The 19,716-nt window shown below is 42.6% G+C and overlaps 1 protein-coding gene across 11 annotated transcripts in view; it reads left to right on the top strand.

Moving 5' to 3' along the window:
• MYO9B (myosin IXB) overlaps positions 1-19,716 on the top strand; it is a 256,166-nt gene that overhangs the window by 230,900 nt on the left and 5,550 nt on the right. For 8 of the 11 annotated variants that reach the window (XM_033957195.1, XM_033957189.1, XM_033957188.1 and 5 more), the window contains 7 exons: positions 1,313-1,386; positions 3,232-3,424; positions 6,827-6,955; positions 9,423-9,528; positions 9,862-9,993; positions 17,538-17,661; positions 18,855-18,902. In XM_033957195.1, the coding sequence (XP_033813086.1) occupies positions 1,313-1,386; positions 3,232-3,424; positions 6,827-6,955; positions 9,423-9,528; positions 9,862-9,993; positions 17,538-17,661; positions 18,855-18,902 (806 nt within the window). Of the gene's footprint in view, positions 1-1,312; positions 1,387-3,231; positions 3,425-6,826; positions 6,956-9,422; positions 9,529-9,861; positions 9,994-17,537; positions 17,662-18,041; positions 18,064-18,854; positions 18,903-19,716 lie in introns of all 11 variants that reach the window. The other 3 variants (XM_033957191.1, XM_033957199.1, XM_033957198.1) reach the window with 2 other exon arrangements.

Below are 19,716 nucleotides of genomic sequence, written 5' to 3' on the forward strand. Positions count from 1 at the left end.
CTCATTTGTATGTGAGGTTTTTTTGAGAATCACTCATCTTTTCTGAATCGTTAGATTTACGGGCCACTTCAGTGACCTATGGTATTTTACCGGTGAGTATTGAGAATCCAACTGTGAGTGCAGTAGATTTTTTTATGACCTCTGATAAAGAATTCCAACACTGAGCAGTTTATGTCATAATTATGAGCATCTCACCTATGTTTAACAATCTCTCAGTGAATTACATCGTAAATAAAAGATACAGCGATAATATCAGCGTAGTCATAAAATTACAATACACATAAGTGAAGGCATTCCCTAGCAGAGATACTGGAGAAACCCTGCTCTTGCCATAGACATAGCCGGCACCTCTCTGGTGGCATCAATCAGGAGACCACCTGTGATAATGTATTCAGTTCTTTATTTTAGAATAGATTCCTCTCTGATCCTAAAATGGTGAACAGTGCCGTTCTATCAGGTGGGAAAGGTCAACAAATGTTACTAGGTGGCTGCAGGTCCTGGGGACCAGGAAAAACAGAGTATGACCACAGCAGAGCCAGCCAGAAGACCAAAGACAGCAAAGGTAGTCCAAAGAAGGAGGAACAGCCAAAGAATCACATATAAAATTTTATTGAAGGAAGGAACCAACTTGACCAAGTTTTGGCCATAGCCTTCATCAATAATGGCGCTCTAGTGGCTTCATGCAGGAAGACTATGCCCAACCTTGTATTTTATTCTTTATTGAATCTGATGACACCCCCCCCCCCCTCCCGCTGTTGCTCAAACTTGGCCAAGATGGGTCTTTCAATAATATTTTGTATGTTATTCTTTGATTGCTCCTCCTTTCTTGGATCACCCTTGGCTGTCCAGGTCCTGAGGGACAGTCTGAGGCAGTCCTGGTCATCGCATTCCAGGTCATGTAGTTCCAATGTCTCTAAATGCAGGACCTGCAAGTCCATAGATGCAATGGAGTAAAGCCAAGACTGGCTCAGCTCATCCCTCATTCACTTGGCAACCAAACAATATGACTTACAAAGATGTGTATGTAGTGGATAAAGCAACATAGACAGAGGTTAACAACAGAAAGACACCACCTGTTCTTTTTTGTGTCCCCTCCCTTCTCCAATCTAATCCAGTTGGAAACAGTTCATAAATGAAGTCCAAATGATGGGTCCTATTGGAGAAAACTTTTGAGTGGGGCTATACAAGAGGTGGGGAACAATATTTAGTTCTAGCCAATAGCAGAAAAACAATCAGAAACGTATCTGGATGAGGTTTATGTTTTATTCTTAGAATTATTTTTACATTTGCTTCTTCTCTTCTCTTGGTCTAGCTTGCAAGCTGATCTGCCACAAGAAATGCATGTCAAAAATCCAGACTTTCTGTGTAACATCCTGCGGGAGGAAGGTATGTACCGTAACATCCTCTGAGCTAGCCCTGAACCTGCTAATTCTTACTGAATACCATGCTGGCATTTAAGTCAAATGTACAAGCTAAGGTTCTAGCTTAAGAAAGCTAAAACAATTTGACCAGTGACTGTAAATCCAGGCAAAATGTGTTGGTTCTCTAGAATTCTGAGCCACTCTGAAACTAGAATGCCACGATGGCCAATCAGATGTAGTTAATGCACAACGGGTAATTTTCACAAGCTTAATATACAGTAGCATTCACAAGTTAAGTTTTTCACCTGAGGCAATGAAGGGTTAAGTATCTTGCTGAAGGTCAAAAGGAGTGTCATTGGATTTTGAACTCTGACTTCTCTAGTTCTCAAGTTCTAAGCGTAGCAGTGACTTGTCAAGTGCTGATATTTCAGTGCTGTTGCCATCTGTCTTTGGAGGCCCGGATTACTGGCCTCCACACTGGTCAGATATGAGGATGCTGTAAAGACAGTGCTCACAGCCTTAGGAGAGTCAGAGCCAATATAACACTTATCTGCTGTGCAGTGCCAAAGGCAGCTCTATGGGAAGCTGTATCCTGCCCCTGCAAGCCAATGGAGTTAGCTACTAATGGGGCAGGGGAAGATGGTGAATGGCATTTATTATGGAGGGAGGTGGGCTCTGTCATGTCTCTTGATTTATTTCAGAAAGAACAAAAAACCTCCCAAACCCCAAGAAATAAAACTAGATAGGGGGGAGAGACAAGAGCAGGAATGGTAAAACTACTCAAAACAATCTGCAAAGAATTATATGAGCACGGGAGAGCCCTCAGTCACACAGCCACCCACTGGAGAATCCTAGAGGTAAAGGCTGTCACTAGCTTACACCCAAAAGAGTGTTAACTGTGAAACATCCCCGGGTTCTACTCCATGCTACTTAATGTGATTAAAGTGCACCCAACAGTGCTGAGTGTGAAAAAATATATAAATAAATCAAAAAAACACACTCTACCATTCGCTGCAATTGTCTCTACCCCTTATCCAGGGGGCCAAAATATCAAACGTCCAATTCCAGCAAAGCAATAACCCAACAGGAAGAACTTAGCTTCTCCGTGGAAACAAACAGCCAGCAGATGTCAAATTCGTCCGATGGGACTCCGTTTCGGGGGTGCACACCCCCTTCCTCAGGAACAGCTGGACTGCGCTGTGACCCTCCAATTCATCCGGCACAGCTTAGATTGACAAAGCGGAAAATCAATTTAGCATTGTCAATCTAAGCTGAGCCGGATGAATTGGAGGGTCACAGCGCAGTCCAGCTGTTCCTGAGGAAGGGGGTGTGCACCCCCGAAACGGAGTCCTGTCGGACGAATTTGACATCTGCTGGCTGTTTGTTTCCACGGAGAAGCTAAGTTCTTCCTGTTGGGTTATTGCTTTGCTGGAATTGGACGTTTGATATTTTGGCCCCCTGGATAAGGGGTAGAGACAATTGCAGCGAATGGTAGAGTGTGTTTTTTTTTATTTATTTATATATTTTTTCACACTCAGCACTGTTGGGTGCACTTTAATCACATTAAGTAGCATGGAGTAGAACCCGGGGATGTTTCACAGTTAACACTCTTTTGGGTGTAAGCCAGTGACAGCCTTTACCTCTGGGATTCTCCAGTGGGTGGCTGTGTGACTGAGGGCTCTCCCGTGCTCATATAATTCTTTGCAGATTGTTTTGAGTAGTTTTACCATTCCTGCTCTTGTCTCTCCCCCCTATCTAGTTTTATTTCTTGGGGTTTGGGAGGTTTTTTGTTCTTTCTGTGACTTCCACGTCCCATTTATTTTCGGGTTTTGCGACTTTTCTTGATTTATTTCTGCATCGTTCCTTCCAGAATGAACAGAATGCAGAGTCACGGCACTTTGGAGTGCGCTTGTGTGCCCTAACCAGTGACAGCAATGCAGTTCCCGTTGTCATGGAAAAGCTGCTGGAGCATGTGGAAATGCATGGCCTGTACACAGAAGGAATCTACCGGAAATCTGGTGCAGCTAACCGCATGAGGGAACTTAAGGAGTCACTAGAGAATGGTATATCAAATTCTTGCCCCCCACCCAAGGGCACAGTACCCTGAGTCAGCACTAGCCATACACTTTAGGACACCAGTGACATCGAAGTCCCTTTTACTGAGACATTACTGGTGTAGGACGGGTACAAGTGGATCAACTTTTTACTGCACGAAGATTTACAAAGATTAGGGGCAGATCGCGTGGAAATCTCATTTGTATGTGAGGTTTTTTTTGAGAATCACTCGTCTTTTCTGAATCGTTAGATTTATGGGCCACTAAAGCCCCCTTTCTCTCTCCCCCTCCAGTTCCTCCCTGACTGTCTCTCCGTGGCCCTCCTTCTGTATCCCCCCGTCTCTCCCCCAAGCAAAGCTGTCTGCCTCCCAGCACACCCCTCCCCCCGAAGCAGCCCCCTTACCTCTCCTTTGAGAATTTTTACCTGCATGGGACACCTGCAGCACTGGCACAACACCCTCCAGACGTTCCTCTGAGTGAAACTGCCACCACCACTCAAACTCCTTCAAGCGCTGCCCGCCTACACACTGTTGAAGATGCCGCGTGCCCTCCCCGCGGTCTGGCCGGCTCCTTTAGTCCTTTGCCGCCCCCCCCCCCCCCCTCTCCCTGCGGTCCCAACAAACCTCCTGACTCCAGCAGCGGCTGCAGCACTCTAAACACGCTGCTTCGCGGCCTTCTACTGCCCTGATTTGCTCTGCCGTGTCCCTGATGACATCATCAGGGAAGGGAAGGTCGGATAGGAGGGTCAGACCGCGGTGGGGGGGCGAAGACGAAGACGAACTGAAAAGAACCCTATGCACGCATGCGCACTCCTGCGGCCACAGACCTACAGATCATGGATCAGAGAAAACGGAACACGCAAGTCGGAGTGCGCATGCGCAGCTAGGGTTTTATTATATAGGATACTTTTTCTGCCCCTAGTGGGCTTGCTGTGTAGGCTTTATAGCTGGGACCAGGGGGGGTTAAGTGATTAACCTATTCAAAAAAAGGAACCAGTGGAATGCCTCAGATTAGTCACGTGCAAACTTCAGTTCCACAAACCATTGGGCATCCATTCAACTACTGTAAAGGTTTACCCTCATTTGAACCTTATATCAAACCTGGAGTTCAAGAAAGGATTGGACAATTTCCTACTGGAAAAAGGGATAGAAGGGTATAGATAGAGGGCTACTGCACAGGTCCTGGACCTGTTGGGTCACCGCGTGAGCAGACTGCTGGGCACGATGGACCTCGGATCTGACCCAGTGGAGGCATTGCTTATGTTCTTATGTTCTTATTGCATTACAACTAAATAAATAAAGTGCCCTGAAGCTTTTCCCCCAACACTTTATTTATTTAGTTGTAATGCACAAAGGTTTGATATAAGGTTCAAATGAGAGCAAACTTTTACAGCAATTGAATGAATGCCCAGTGGTTTGTGGAATTGAGGTTTGAATGTGATTAGAATGAGGTTAAGTGATTTGCCCAGGTCAGAAGGAGCCTAGTCCCCCTGGTTCTCAGCTTTCTGCACTGATCAGTGTCTCTCAAACTTAGTTCCTCAGCACAGTGGTGTGCCCCGAAGAGATTCTGGATGTACCACAAGAGATTCCAGAATTTTATTTTAAAAAATTCCCTTCGTATGTACGTTGCAAGAGTCTGTCAATGTTATGAGCGTCTGTGTTCGTAAGGTTATAACTGCCCAGACAAGCATCATTCTTTGACGTGATTGGTCCTTGAAAACTAATAGCAAGTAATTTCTTTTATGCATTAGTTATCCTAACAAGTAACAAAGCAATCAAGGCTTTGTTACCTTTTGGATCTTATCTTTGCAAACTTGGATTTTCAGCTCTGACAAGTTAAATTGAAAAAAGAGAGCGACTGCAGATGGTGAATGATGAAATGCGTGTTTTCCTGTCGATTTCAAGGGAAATTTAAAGTGCTATCTCTTCTGTGATGCATATAACTGTTGAAAAGACTTGGAATCAGCCTAGGTCATTTAATAATTTACATCCCCTTTCTTTCCTATTGTGGTTTACCCTTCTTGTTCTCTTTTAAACTGTAGTTCTCCCCACTTTCCTATTGTTTCACGTGTGTGATGTATTGTTTAGTCGGTACTTATTTGTTCATTGTTTTCCCCTTTTTTATACAAAATGTAAAACGCTTAGAAAACTTGATTTGCGTTTTATCAAAATTTTAATAAACTTGAAACTTAATTTGCTCTCAAAAACAAGCACATCCATCACATTGATTCTATTCTATCTACTTTAGTTTTCACCATTTACAATTACCCATACATAGCTTAAATAACTCTCAGATTTAATTTTTTTGTTGATTTTGCAATTTTATAATTTCAATTATATTGTACTGCAAAAAACATTTGCTCCATTTAGTGTGCCGGAGCTAAAAAAGTTTAAGAAACACTGACACTGATCATTAGACGACTACTCCACTCAATAATGAGTTGGTTTCTGAGTAGAGGTTGGAGGAAGAAGGTGTCCACCCCAGTCCAGGAGACAGGATTCAGGTTCTAATTGATTAAGCTGTCTATTAGAGCAGTGTTCTTCAACCACCTGTCCATGGACCTGTGCCGGTCCATAGAAATTTCCTGCCAGTCCACAGGGCCGGCATGTGCATCAGGCCCAAAACAGTGTTCTTCAACCGCCGGTCCACGGTGCAATCGATGCGGTGTTATCTTTGAGCCAGCTCCCTCTTCCTCACTGATTCAGTGCACAAAGCCACGGGCAGTGGCTCCTATGCGCGTTCTGCGCTTGAACTGGAAGCCTTCTCTTTGACTTCACAACATCAGAGGGAAGGCTTCCAGATGAGGAGCGGGATTCGCAAGGAGCCGCTGCCCGCAGCTTTGTGCAGTTCATCAGTGAGGAAGAGGGAGCTGGACTGAAGCTAACACCGGGGACGGGAACAGGCCAGAAGGTAAGGCATTGCATGGAGTGAGGGAGACAACAAAGGTAGGGAGGAGTGATTTTATTTTTGAATTATGTCAAATTTGAGAATTTACATCTGCTGTTAGTGTGCTTTGTGTAGTTTAATTTTGTGGTTAACTATTATGTGTTGTTAATAAGATTACATTGTGTGTATTTATGAAAAATGAATGGAAAAAATAGTGTTTCATTTAGTACTATTATGGGGGTGGGGTCTGGGGGTGGAGATTGGGTAGAGATGGGTGGGGTCTGGCTCACAGCTTAGCCCAGTGTTCTTCAACCGCTGGTCCGCAGACCGATGCTGATTCACAAAATAATTATTTTATTTCTGCCGGTCCATAGGTGTATAAAGGTTGAAGAACACTGTATTAGAGAACTAGATGAAGCCATACACACATGCTTTTGACCTCTAGAGCACTCTGGGGCATGTGCCAGTGCAGCTATCCCCATAAAGGTAGGACAATTATTGTTTAATTTCTTCCCCTTCCCCCAGATCCAAATTCAGTGAAACTGGAAAACTATCCCATCCACACCATTACTGGAATTCTCAAACAATGGCTGCGGGAGCTGCCAGAGCCCCTCATGACCTTCACACAGTACAGTGACTTCCTCTCTGCTGTTGGTAAGTCTGTGTTTCAACTGCCTTCTTTCCCAACAAAATATTGTTTGTATGATCTACTTGGAATTCTTGGAATTCTTCGCCTGGGGAGATCGACTCGGTAACAATGAGCCATTTAAGCCAGGACTTCCCAAACCTGCCCTGGTGACCCCCCATAATCCCTGAGTTTTTGGAATCCAGCCTACATTGGAGGCCCTAGTATGTTGAGATTTATCCCGTACACCTGATTGGCTGTGGGGTCCCCAGGACAATTTTGGAAAGCTCTGACTTAGATGCTGAAATTTAGGATGTGATATACTTTATCCCTCCCCCAATCTCTCTAGGATATCACTTTAGTGCACATGAAATGATTTTTTAAATTATAAATAAATTGCAATAGGGAAGTACCTGAGAGTTAAGCTGCAAGGCTTTCTCGGTGAATGGCCTTCGATGGGAAGATACCAGGCTTCCAGCACTATTTACATTCACCTAATAGCTTTCTGGGTATGGATCAGATACCGGGCCACAGCTTGCCCCATGTGGCTTTCTTGTAATTCCAACTTGTATCTGCTTTTGCATTTACCCTGCTAGAATTTTTAAAAAAAGAATGTGCACTCTGTTGACAATAACCGGGAACAGCAAATAAGAACTCAGTTTGATTAACACACATCCCCATACACTTACACACATACACACTTAACACATACACGTCTGTCAACACAATTGGATTGACAGTCTATGCTGTCATATTTTTAGCCATACTAAAAGTGAGTAAAACTGGGATAGACCTTAAATTTCAAAGGGAACTTGTAGCCCTAAGTTACTGCCCTTTCTGAGTGCACAAATCGAATGGAATTCGGAGCTTAGGTCATCGAGTGAGTTGGCTGCTATTTGCTGCCCAGTGATGATGGCCAATTGACATCAGCAGGCAGGACGTAATATTCCATTTTGAGTGCTGCTCTTATGGGTGCAGTCACTGAGATAGTAATGATTAATCTACATAGGCAGCTTGCAGGCCCTTGGATTCTTTATATTAAAAAAACTGTCAGAACTTTCTGTACAGACCACTAGGCTTTTCCTCAGACTTAACGTCAGAACTATCTCTAATAGCATAGAAAGTATAACTGTGTGCATGTAACTCCATGTGTACTCACACTTTATAAAGTACATACACTTATTAATAGTTTGGTTAGCTGGGCAGACATATGTTACGTGTCAGAATTATGTACTGTTGCAAGACTATAAATTGGGAATAGGGAAGGGGGTGGAAGAGAGGGGGTAGAGGCTGACTGAAAACCATGGTTCTTGGGTTGATTTGCTGAAACCAAGAAATAAATCGCACCCCCCCCCTCCCTCGCAGAGAGCGGTCTGCCACCCCCCACTACCACCATAGCCCTTCCACCCTTTCACCACCTGAAGGCCCTCCCCAGGCCTACTTTTAAATGCCCTGTTAGTCTAGTGGCAGCTCATTCTTTCTCCCTCGGGCCACCTGAGCCTACCTTTTAAAACTCTGGTTGTATAGTGGCCTCTTCTTGGTCTAGTCACTCTTGCCCCATCAGTTCCTCACCAGTATGGCTGCCAGGACTTCCTGCTGCAGCCTCGTGAGACTGCCGTGGGAAGTTCCAGAGGCCATTTTGGGATTGAAACAAGCTCTAAGCAGGCGCAATCTCCAGTCGCTTCTGCTTAGGCACTTCCATTTTCAGCCATTTTCAGATTTCGGGTCAGTTTTGGGAGGGGAGGGGAGGAGGTTTACCCTGTTTGTCCTTATTGATTTTATCATTTTTAACTCTTTTCATTATAAACCGCTTTGGTTTAACAATCTTGTTAATAATTACGATATATCAAATAAAGTAACTATTCCTGTAAGTGTGTTGAAACTAGTCAGTTTGTATGCCATTATTCAATAAAAATGTTAAACCATAAAATATATGCATATGTTGCAACTTCACCCCAGTTCTACCCAAACTACACCTTCAAGAACACTGTATGCCGTGTGTGTTTAAGGACACATGATCTTGTACAATGTGCATGTTCAGTTGTGCAGTTTTAAAATTACCCCCATAGTGGTGTGATATTCAGCTTCTAGCCTTGTGACTTAATGTGTTTGTCTGTGACCATAGAACTGGTAGGGATAAGTTATCCAGGCCAAGTAAATTGTGCATCTTCAGCATTCACGGTTACACATATTGTCTGGCTGAAAATTCTCATATATTTGTTTCTTTGTGTTTTTGTAGCTAGCTAATAGTTGTCTCAGAATTCCTAAATGCTTGAGGATAAGTAATAGGTGTAGCTGCTGTGGCCGTACTTTCTCTGTACAGTTTGTGTCACACAGCCAATCTTGTCTATGACGACAAACATATCCAGTAAACTACAAAGCTAGCGAGTAGGGGAATAACCAGTGTTGGTCAAGCTTCATTTTTATTCCATTGATGTGATGATAGTGATACAAGCCAGTTCTGCTTCTCTGCCCTTTCCCCATTTTCATCTGCAGAGCTACCAGATAAACGAGAACAACTGTGTGCAATATACAAAGTCCTGGATCAGCTTCCACAGGTGAATCACACCACCCTGGAAAGACTCATCTTCCATCTCGTCAAGTAAGGCCAGCCCTTGCCTGTTATACTTTCTGATTTTCTTCATTGCAGTTTGCAATATGTAGAATTATGTCCTGCCTTTCTCTAACCTGCTAGATAAGGAATCATGATACTTTTTTCATGAGGGGTGTGAATGCACAGAATGGACTTGCCGTAGAGATGGTAGAAGCCAATTCACACATGCTTGGGACACAAGAGGGCCATAGCAATAGGGCAAGAGAGGGAGGAGATGGGTCTATGACAACACCATAGGAAGGTAATAGTGGCTAGACTGGTGGAGCCAAGTAGACTTTTAGTTATTATATTGACCATGACTTTTGACCTGTTTGGTTTCAGAGTTGCTTTGATTGAAGACGTGAACCGGATGTCACCCAATGCTTTGGCCATCGTCTTTGCCCCGTGTCTGTTACGCTGCCCTGATAACTCAGACCCCTTAACCAGCATGAAAGATGTCTCCAAAACAACTATGTAAGTGGAAAATGCAAACCTCCTTTGGTGTAGTACTGTTTGGCGGTGGGGCTGAAACAAGAGTAGTGAATTTTGACTGCAAATATGGTTTCAGCCAAAATCAACAAGAACAAGACTTGTGGGAGAAGATGTATATAGTATCTTTTAGCAGTACCCTCAGATACCTGTGCTGTTAATCATAAACGATTGCTTTTAAACAGCTTAAACAGGTTAGAGATATCATTCACCGGGTTCTGCTCTTTTATAAAGTGCCAATGCTTAGTGCACATAATCCTCCAAATAAATATGTAAAGTGATCTAGTGCAATTGTAAAAGAATTCAATTTTAGACAGCACTTATCTTAAAACACTGTCTTAGCCCTTAGGTTTAAGATAAGTGCTGTCTAAAATTGAATTCTTTTACAATTGCACTAGATCACTTTACATATTTATTTGGAGGATTATGTGCACTAAGCATTGGCACTTTATAAAAGAGCAGAACCCGGTGAATGATATCTCTAACCTGTTTAAGCTGTTTAAAAGCAATCGTTTATGATTAACAGCACAGGTATCTGAGGGTACTGCTAAAAGATACTATATACATCTTCTCCCACAAGTCTTGTTCTTGTTGATTTTTGCGATTGGAAGACTTGTCTACATTGCAAATACATTGAGTGAGTTCAGCCAAAATCAAACAACCTGTCTACTGTTTAAGTTATTACATCACACTATGTGCAATATCCTGCAGATCTTTCAACTGTCGTAAATACACAAGTAATTTATTCCACTCCATAGGCCCTACATAAGAGAACACACTTTTCCTTGTATTCTTATAGTGGAGGCTTTTTGAAGATGGCACATTCAAACTTGCCTGTATAGACGATCTTAATTGTCTCGCTGGGACATACAGAGCCAGACAATCACATAAATACCTAGGCACCATATGATTAAAGCTCAAATAAACCATCAGCAGTAATTTATATTTTATTTGATCCACTCCATAGTCTGCCAGTACATATAATGTCTTGTAACATAAGTGGCATCACAACAGTTAAGTATTATTCTGTAAGGGTGCACAGAAGTGACACAGCTTATAAAGGCAAAGGGGTCATTCACATGGGAAGGGTATGGGCTGCACTGCACTTATATGTGCCACTTAGAGAATAAGTTGAGTTTAAACAGTTACACTAGGTCTATGGCTGCTGTAATTGCATGTGCCTAGATTTTAGGTGTCCTGATGCCAGATTTTGCAAGTATTCTTTTTTATATTATTTAAAAAAACCCACTCAACAGATAATAAACATCAAAATAACATAATTCCTCCTGTCCTCCCTCCCCCAACCTATCCACATTCCCCCCCAACACACACACACACACACACAGGAATACACGCACACACACGCACGTAATAATGTACACAAATTGTAACTCCACAAATATTTCCTCCCCAACAAAGCCCCCCCACACTATAATCCAAAGAACTACTATATCGGAAAGCAATACTATAACAGCATCTGGGTGCCTAGGTGCTGATATAAAATAAAGTCTAACTGTGTGGCATCAGGGTACTTAAAAGGCAGCACCCATGTAGAATTATCTCCTAGATGTGCCAGTAGTTCATTTAGAAGACCAAATGCAGCAAGTTTTTTGTAACAGTAACACAACCCCAGAGGAGGACTCGTTATACAAAAAGTTAAGCTCAGAGATATAAAACTCTGAAGAGGGAGAGGTAACCCCCTCTTAGGGAAAGAGTTTATCTTCCAATCATTGCTTCATAATTGTGACAAACGAGCCCAACTCCTAGGTATAAAAGTTTTAACTGTGTATATAACTCAATGTAGATGCAATATGCATTCAACAGGCGTTCAAAAATAGATAAATATTTTGCATTCAGGTAAGCACTAGAATTTTCAGCATTCATATGATTAATTCTCAAAAGTACTTATCAGGGGACCCTGATAAGTACTTTTGAGAATTAATCATATGAATGCTGAAAATTCTAGTGCTTACCTGAATGCAAAATATTTATCTATTTTTGAACGCCTGTTGAATGCATATTGCATCTACATTGAGTTATATACACAGTTAAAACTTTTATACCTAGGAGTTGGGCTCGTTTGTCACAATTATGAAGCAATGATTGGAAGATAAACTCTTTCCCTAAGAGGGGGTTACCTCTCCCTCTTCAGAGTTTTATATCTCTGAGCTTAACTTTTTGTATAACGAGTCCTCCTCTGGGGTTGTGTTACTGTTACAGAGTCAGTCTGTTTTGTTTATAGCATAGTGCTTTTTCTGACTCTTAGTTACATTGTCCCTGCTTATAGTGGAAGCAAGTTTTTTGTAGGCTTATTTGACTTAACATAAGCATTCTAATAAGTAAAATCACAATAAGTAAGACAATTCTGTATAGTGAAATGTTCTCATACTGGTAATGTCCTTCTCTTTAGCCTGGCTTGCACCAATGCACCAAACTAACGATTGGGTTGTATTCCCTGCCTGCCAGCAGATGGAGGCAGAGAAACCGACTTTTCCCAGGACGTCACTGGAATAATAGCTGGTGCTCTGTGGAAAACACCAGTACCTCTGCTAAAAGTAGCATTTAAACCATACCCATGCCTCATCAACCACTCATCTATAATGAATTGTATAACCAGAAGCTTCTGAACATTTTTTTTTTTAATTTATCAAATTTTCATCATTATCATTTTTACAGATAATAATAAAGAACGGAAAAGTTACAGAAAATAAAATATTTCAAGTATTATTCATTATCTCCTCTAGTCCACATAATGGGAGAATACATCCTGATATTAATTAATCAATATATTCAAACATAATCATGATCAAAAAAAAAATCAATTATTATGGTGCATAATAAATCTAAACTCCAAACTAATATTAATTCAGATGGTTGCCTTACAAGTTTCATGAAGTTGCAAAAATTGTTCCAATTGAATAGAATCCCAGTATACATATTCATTTTCTTTATATTTTACTAAGCATTTGCATGGAAACTTTAAATAAAATGTGGCTCCCAAAGTCAACACACTCGATTTCAAAGCTAAAAAAGCTTTTCTTCTCAATTGTGTGGCTTGGGCCACATCTGGAAAAATCATTATATTATCTCCACAAAATTTAAGAAGCTTATTCTGAAAATAACATTTCATAATTAATGATTTATCTATCTCTCTTGCACAAGTTATCAGTAAGGTAGATCTAGTTTGAATTGTATCTTGTGAAACTTCCAGGAAACCAGTTAAATCAAACTAACTGTTCCAGCTGGTCTACACCCAAATCTGCAGGAATTTTCTTTTTCTGTGGGATATACGGTAATATAAGTTTGTTATGGGCAATTTCTCTACGTCGGCCAACCCCAATACTTCTTTGAAATATTTACGAATTAAAATGTCTGGAGATAATAAATGGGTTTTGGGGAAATGGACCAATCGTAGGTTTTTTGCCCTTAAGATATTTTCCATTTTCTCAAATTTCGTGTGGGTAATATGAAAATCTTTAACAGCTGATAAAGATACCGCTTGCAATGTAACAACATGAGACTCAGTTGTTATAATACGTTTTTCCATAATCTTCAAGTTTGAATCAACATTTTGCAACTTATTAACTACTTCCTTTGAAAATGTTATATTTTGGATCACCACTGATATTAATAACCCCTCCACTCTAGTGTTAATATGCCATAAATCTTTAAGGGAAACTTTCTGTGGCTCATCCTGTGTTTTTCTTACAACTAAAGCCTCCTCCTGAAAGGATAAGGCTTTGGGCATCTCCCCATAAACTAATGAGGTAGATTCCTGTTGGTCTGATACTCCCACAGGTTGAGAACTGGAACCATTCTTGGGTTCCAAACAACAGTAGTATTAGGTGGAGAAGGGGGAGTTCTTTCTGGGGGACTGAGCGAGGCCCCTAATATTGAATCGGAACCACGACTGTGGCCTAAGGCACTGGTAGACACAAGGTGTCTATCTATGGGGCCAGCCATAATAGGTGTGGAAACTTTTGCCTTCCCTTTTCTTTTCCCCATAATATATCAAGAAATTTCATACATACATATCACAAATGTCTCCCAGTGTCTCCAAGGGGCTCCCAAGGGGCCTGACCTGCCGTAGTTGTAGCGTCCTTTTCACTCGGGGGTGCAGGACCCGAGTGACATCAGGGCATCTATCTCCGCGGGTGCCCGCCAAGATTCGGCACCCAAAGTCTCCTGCTCTGGTGTTATTGAGCACTACTATCCAGGCACAGCAAACAGGTCCCTCAAATTGCACCTTAGATTCAGGGTTTTCTCCCTGAACATTTTTTTTTTAACACCACTAAAGAGAGAGAGAGAGAGATCCCCATGAGTTCTGTCAACTAAAGTCTTCTGTAAGTGAGTGAGGCGGGAAGTGTCTCAGTATGGTGCAGCCAGTATAAAGGAAAGGAATTAACATGTATGAATAAATTTCACTTACATTTAGGCTGCGCCATCCTGATGGTTGGGGTATACCCAAGCTGAACTCACTGGGCTAGGGAGGACATGGCTCCTTAAATGATGGCTCTGGCTAGTACATCCAGTCTAATACTTCACAAAGGAATGGAGTGATGACCAAGTTACCAACCGGCAGACATTCTCTAGGGAAACCACTTGGGCTTGCAGCCCAGAAGTCGCTTGTGTCTGTTTATGCACTTGTTTGTTCCTTCAAATGTAGGCGGCCTCAGTGGCAAGCAAATAAATGATCAGAGAGCCAAAAACCTTCATCTCCTTCAAGTACTGAAGCAGGAGATGCCACGTTGGATGCTCAAATTTAATAAATTGTATTTTTCCCTGTCGTGTGTTCTGCAGCTTGTGCCTGTTTACAGATCATCACCTCTCATTGTGCTACTTCCAATATTTATCCACCTTTTCTAGAGAGAAAAGATACAGCCAGTCCAACACCTTGGATCCCTGGAGGACCCATCTGGGGGGACCCACTCTGCCAACATCATGCAGAATCTTGAGCATTTTATGAAGGGGAAAATACTTGGAAAAAACTTCTAGAATAGGGTCCATTTCTAAGAAGTCAGCTGCGAAGAGACACGTGCTCTCCAAAACTGAATCAATTCTGCCTCTGAATCAGAGTTGGGGCGTGACGGGTGATCTGAGAAGTCCCCCCATGACCACCCTCAGTGACAAAGGAAATCCTTACAGAATGGGATCACTTCTTCATTGTTTGGATCCCAAAGAAGGGCCCTTCACATAGTCCATCCTCAGCCACTAGCACCTGCAGGACTGCTTGCTGGAGTTATTCAGGACTTGGGGGCCCCCCAGATTCCAAGCCTGTATAAGGTGAAGGATCAACCATTTCACCAGGGGCTGAGAGAAATCTTGCTGCAGAGAAAAAGCAGTAGGACCTAAAATGGCTAATGTTCCTCCAAAGGCATTGACTGTAGGTCCTGTGTTTGATTCAAGGTAGATTCTGCTATAACCGTCCCCCTCTCCCCCAGATCGTTTTCAGAGGACAGAGATTGCTGGCAAATGTGCTCAGATGTTGGCTTCCTCAGGTTGCGTTGCACACATGCCAAGACTTACTGACCTACCTGGGGCTGTCCATGGCTCAGGACTCCAAATGATTCCTGCCTCCCACATGCTTGGGTGTGGGGATTTGATCTTTTTTTTTCAATTATTTTATTCCCATATTCGAAGGGAATAAAGCTAAACCCAACTAATTGCTTTTGAGATTTTTTTTTTTTAGGTTGACTGGAGCTGCAGATATCGGAGGGGGGGGGGGGGCATAGCACTTCAAGGAATGTGGAAGGATAAAAGGGGACCAATACCCCCTGCAGTAAGGGCCCCATGGAGCCTGAGCTACAAGCCTTGCCAACTTATTGCCTGTGGGCTTTGACTTCAGACTGCGGAGCCACACTCCGTGCTCATCCTGGTCCGGTTCATCAACCAGGAACCTGGGTACAAGGCCATTAGACTTGACCTGGTAGTATGGCCTTAGCCTGCACAATTGGGAGCTAGGCCAGAGAGCCCCAGTCTAAACAATTACCAGCTATTGCACATGTAGTGTCGCTGGGAAAAGTCAGTTTCTCTACTTGGCGAGGAATAAAACCCAGCAGTCAGCATGGTACAGCCAGGACCGTAAAGAAGCGATATTTTGAGATCACATCCCTCCCCATGACTGCAACTGAAAAAGGGAACTTGTGCTGACATGAGATGGAGTCTTGGGTCATCTTTGTGGTAGTCTCATGGGGTGGGTATCAGAAATGGCAAACAGTTAATTTTGGATAAAATGTTACGCATGTCTTCGTGCTGTTGTTTGGAAAAGTGTTACACATGCTTCATTTGGAGAGTAAGGATTTATCAGAATATCCTCTTTTATCAAGCATTGGGTAGTTGGAAGTCTGTGACAAAGTACATGAACTCTGCCTCAGTAAACATACAGATAAATGTTAGAGGGCCTAAAACCTAGAATTGACATATGAACTAGTGTGCAATACTGTCTGAGAGCTTATAGGGCCATATGTAACCATATAGTGTTACATGACTGCAACAAAAAAAATTAGAAGTTATTTGACAGCAACTTCTAAAGCATAAAAATATTACTTCATCTAAAATTGGCATCATGCGGAGTAGTAAAGTTTAAAGTGGGGGGGGCCCTGATCTTCAAAATGACTGCCGTGACCTCTAGTGGCAGTCTCACAGTATTTTAAGTATTGCTGTACCTGAAGTTTCAAGGAGGTGAATAGGAAGGGGGGTGCTGCCAGACTTTTATCAGCCGCTATACAGAGATTAACCAGGCACCAGTTGATATATTTCAGAACGGTGTATGGTTAACCTCGCTGCATAAATTTAGGATAGCCTTTTTTCTGTCATAAGTTTGTGGTTACCTAGCTGGTTAGTGGACTGAATATCACTGCTAACCAGCTAGATTGTTACTCTACCCCTGATCTTGCCAGTTAATGGGATGGCAAGTTATCAGAAATATTCATTGGGACTGTCCGGTTAAGCGATGCTGAATATCCTCGCTTAGCCGAGACCAAGTGATTTGAACGGCCAGGGCTACCATATTTCCTCTTTAAAAAACAGAAGATACCTGGCCTCGCTCAGGCCTGCCCCACTTCACCCAGAATCGCGCCCCCACACAAACCACACGTCTCTTTCCCCGTTCTTGTGGCCATGTCTGGAAGGCCTGTGCAGACGTTGACAGCAGAGGCATCACTTGCATGTGTGTGATATCATCACAACATCCGTGCATGCGCAGAGGCCCTCCAGATGCGACCCCGAGTGCAGGGCCTTCCAAAACCCGGACAAACTGCCAGGTTTTGGAAATCCATCCAGGCACTTGTACAGTCCTCTATAAAGAGGATATTTCCGGGTTTTCCTGGACATCTGGTAACCCTAGCCAGCAGCCTCTTATGGGTATTTAAATTGCTTTGAATATCTATGACATATTGTTTTGCCTGGGTCAAGCCAAATGTCTTATTTGAGGCCTCCAGGCTGCAGCAGTGTCTGTCAAGCCCGCTTGATGTTTACTTTGTGATCTTTTGTGCTGCGACTAAACCAGCAACCTGCACTCTGTTATGCAGATGTGTGGAAATGCTGATAAAGGAGCAGATGCGAAAGTACACGATAAAAATGGATGAAATCAATCAGCTGGAAGCCGCAGAGACCATTGCCTTCCGCAGGCTGTCCCTGCTTCGACAGAACACGGTGAGTGAAGCCAAGAGCAAGCAAATGTTATAGATACCTTGAAAGGCCTTTAGGGTGTTAGGATAAGGGACATGGGTGCCCTGTGTATTTTACAGGAGAAAGGCTGAGAATCCCTGGTACCCATCAGTCTGCATCCTTAATTGGTCCATTATCATACTGGATGGACTTCTGATGCAAATACCCACTGGAATTGGTTGCTTAATTTTAAAATTAGAATTCTTGAGGGTATTTTCTTTTTAACTAACCATGATCTACCAGGTTAGACATACTCTGTTTTGAATGCCTCCATGGAAGTAAGCATGCATCAGATGTGCTTACACCTGTTAATTCCACATGGTCATGTTGGGGATGGGTAATAACTTTGAAATTGTCCACATTAGGACGAAGACCACTTTTCAGAGTGTAAGTATGCATATTACTGTGCCTTGGAAACTTCCTGCGAGTGTGAAATGTATGTGGTTACTTTTTTTTGCATGTGGTTTGTGCACACAGATTATATAAGTTACTGCAGGACACCTGAGCATGTTCTACGATAAGACATAGTAAAAGGATCTCTTGTTACTTATACACACTGTCTCCCAGCCTGGGTTGAACATTATTCACACCTGCTTTTTCTGTAGGTACATTTTTGATGGAAAAGTGCATTCAAAGATTTGAAAATGCCACCTAACCTGCATGAGTTTTCCACCCTTCTCTCAATACAGCTAGAGATAACATATAGAGAACAATTTCCCAACTGTCCGGGTGTCCAGAGGGTTTTCCAAAACCTGGCAGTTTCTCTGTGTTTTGGAAGGCCCTGAACTCAGGACCATGTCTGGAGGGACTCTGCGCATGCACAAATGGTGACGTGATGACATCACAAAATCGTGTCGATGTCAGCACATGCGCAGAAGCCCTCCAGACGCAACCCCAAGCTCAGGGAAGAAGACACGAGGTTTGTTTGGGGGCAGGGCCAGGTGTCCGCTTTTTTAAAGAGGAAATCTGGTAACTAACTATTCCTAAGTTCACACATCTATAATGAAGTGTTTGAAGAGCCACAACCTGCATTCTAATGGACAAGTGTGACATCCCTGGAGAGAGCAGTGAGTGCTACTTTTGGCATGTATGTTTCATAAATGTTGTTTAGGAAGGTCACTTTCTTTGACTTGTCTTCATTGTTTGAATGATGAACTGGTGTTCATCTCTCTCTCTAGCTCTGGCCTGTCTACCTGGGCTTTTCCTCCCCATTTGAGGGGATTTTGGTATGTACAAGACCTGTTGGAATTACCTTAGTGCATGGGGAAGTAATAATAATTCACGTGTGGAACCTAACCCTTGTAGCATGCTGTACGTCTGTATTAAATTTCAAAGCATGCTCCAAACCTCTTTGGATGAGAAAGATTGGATAAATTAAAATTGTAATTGAAAATTGCTTGCTGAGTTCTTTGGGAATTTATGGGTACTTGGAAATGGGTATATTACTCGGTTCATTTTTCCTGCTACTTATTTTGAGTCTTCTAGCTTTCAACTCCTTCTGGGGCTATAGCACTAGGAGCCTTCATTTGCATTTATCCCTCCTCCCTTCCCCCCACACCTCCTACCAGTCTAGCCCAGCTCATTGCAGTGATAGTACCTGGTCTGGACCACAGATTTCAGCTCCTTCCAAAAGCTAGCTAGTAGGCAGTACCATTTGTGCAATGGTTGGCACACCTGAACCAAGACCTCCACAGTCTCCCCCATCTCCCCACCTGGCCAGAGGAGCAGAAGTCAGGCCCAAGAACTGGATGCAATGCAGTGTCACGGAGCCAGATCAGATCAACATCAAATTTTCAATGTTTTATTAGGGATGGTAATGGTAATGGTATGGTGCTGAGAAACAGGGCAACATCTAGAGTAAACATGAATCATGAAAACTATCTTGGGGAATGAAGTAAGCCCAAGTTCATCTAGAGAAGGATGTTTTGGCAAAATTGGCAAAGTTTGTCACCATTATTTTAACAAAGATTCATCTTAATGTTATGTTGATGGATGAAACTCCCACCCCAAGAATGGAGAACCAAGCATATTATACAGCCA

Source organism: Geotrypetes seraphini, chromosome 8 (assembly GCF_902459505.1).
Source record: "Geotrypetes seraphini chromosome 8, aGeoSer1.1, whole genome shotgun sequence".
NCBI classification, from domain to species: domain Eukaryota; kingdom Metazoa; phylum Chordata; class Amphibia; order Gymnophiona; family Dermophiidae; genus Geotrypetes; species Geotrypetes seraphini.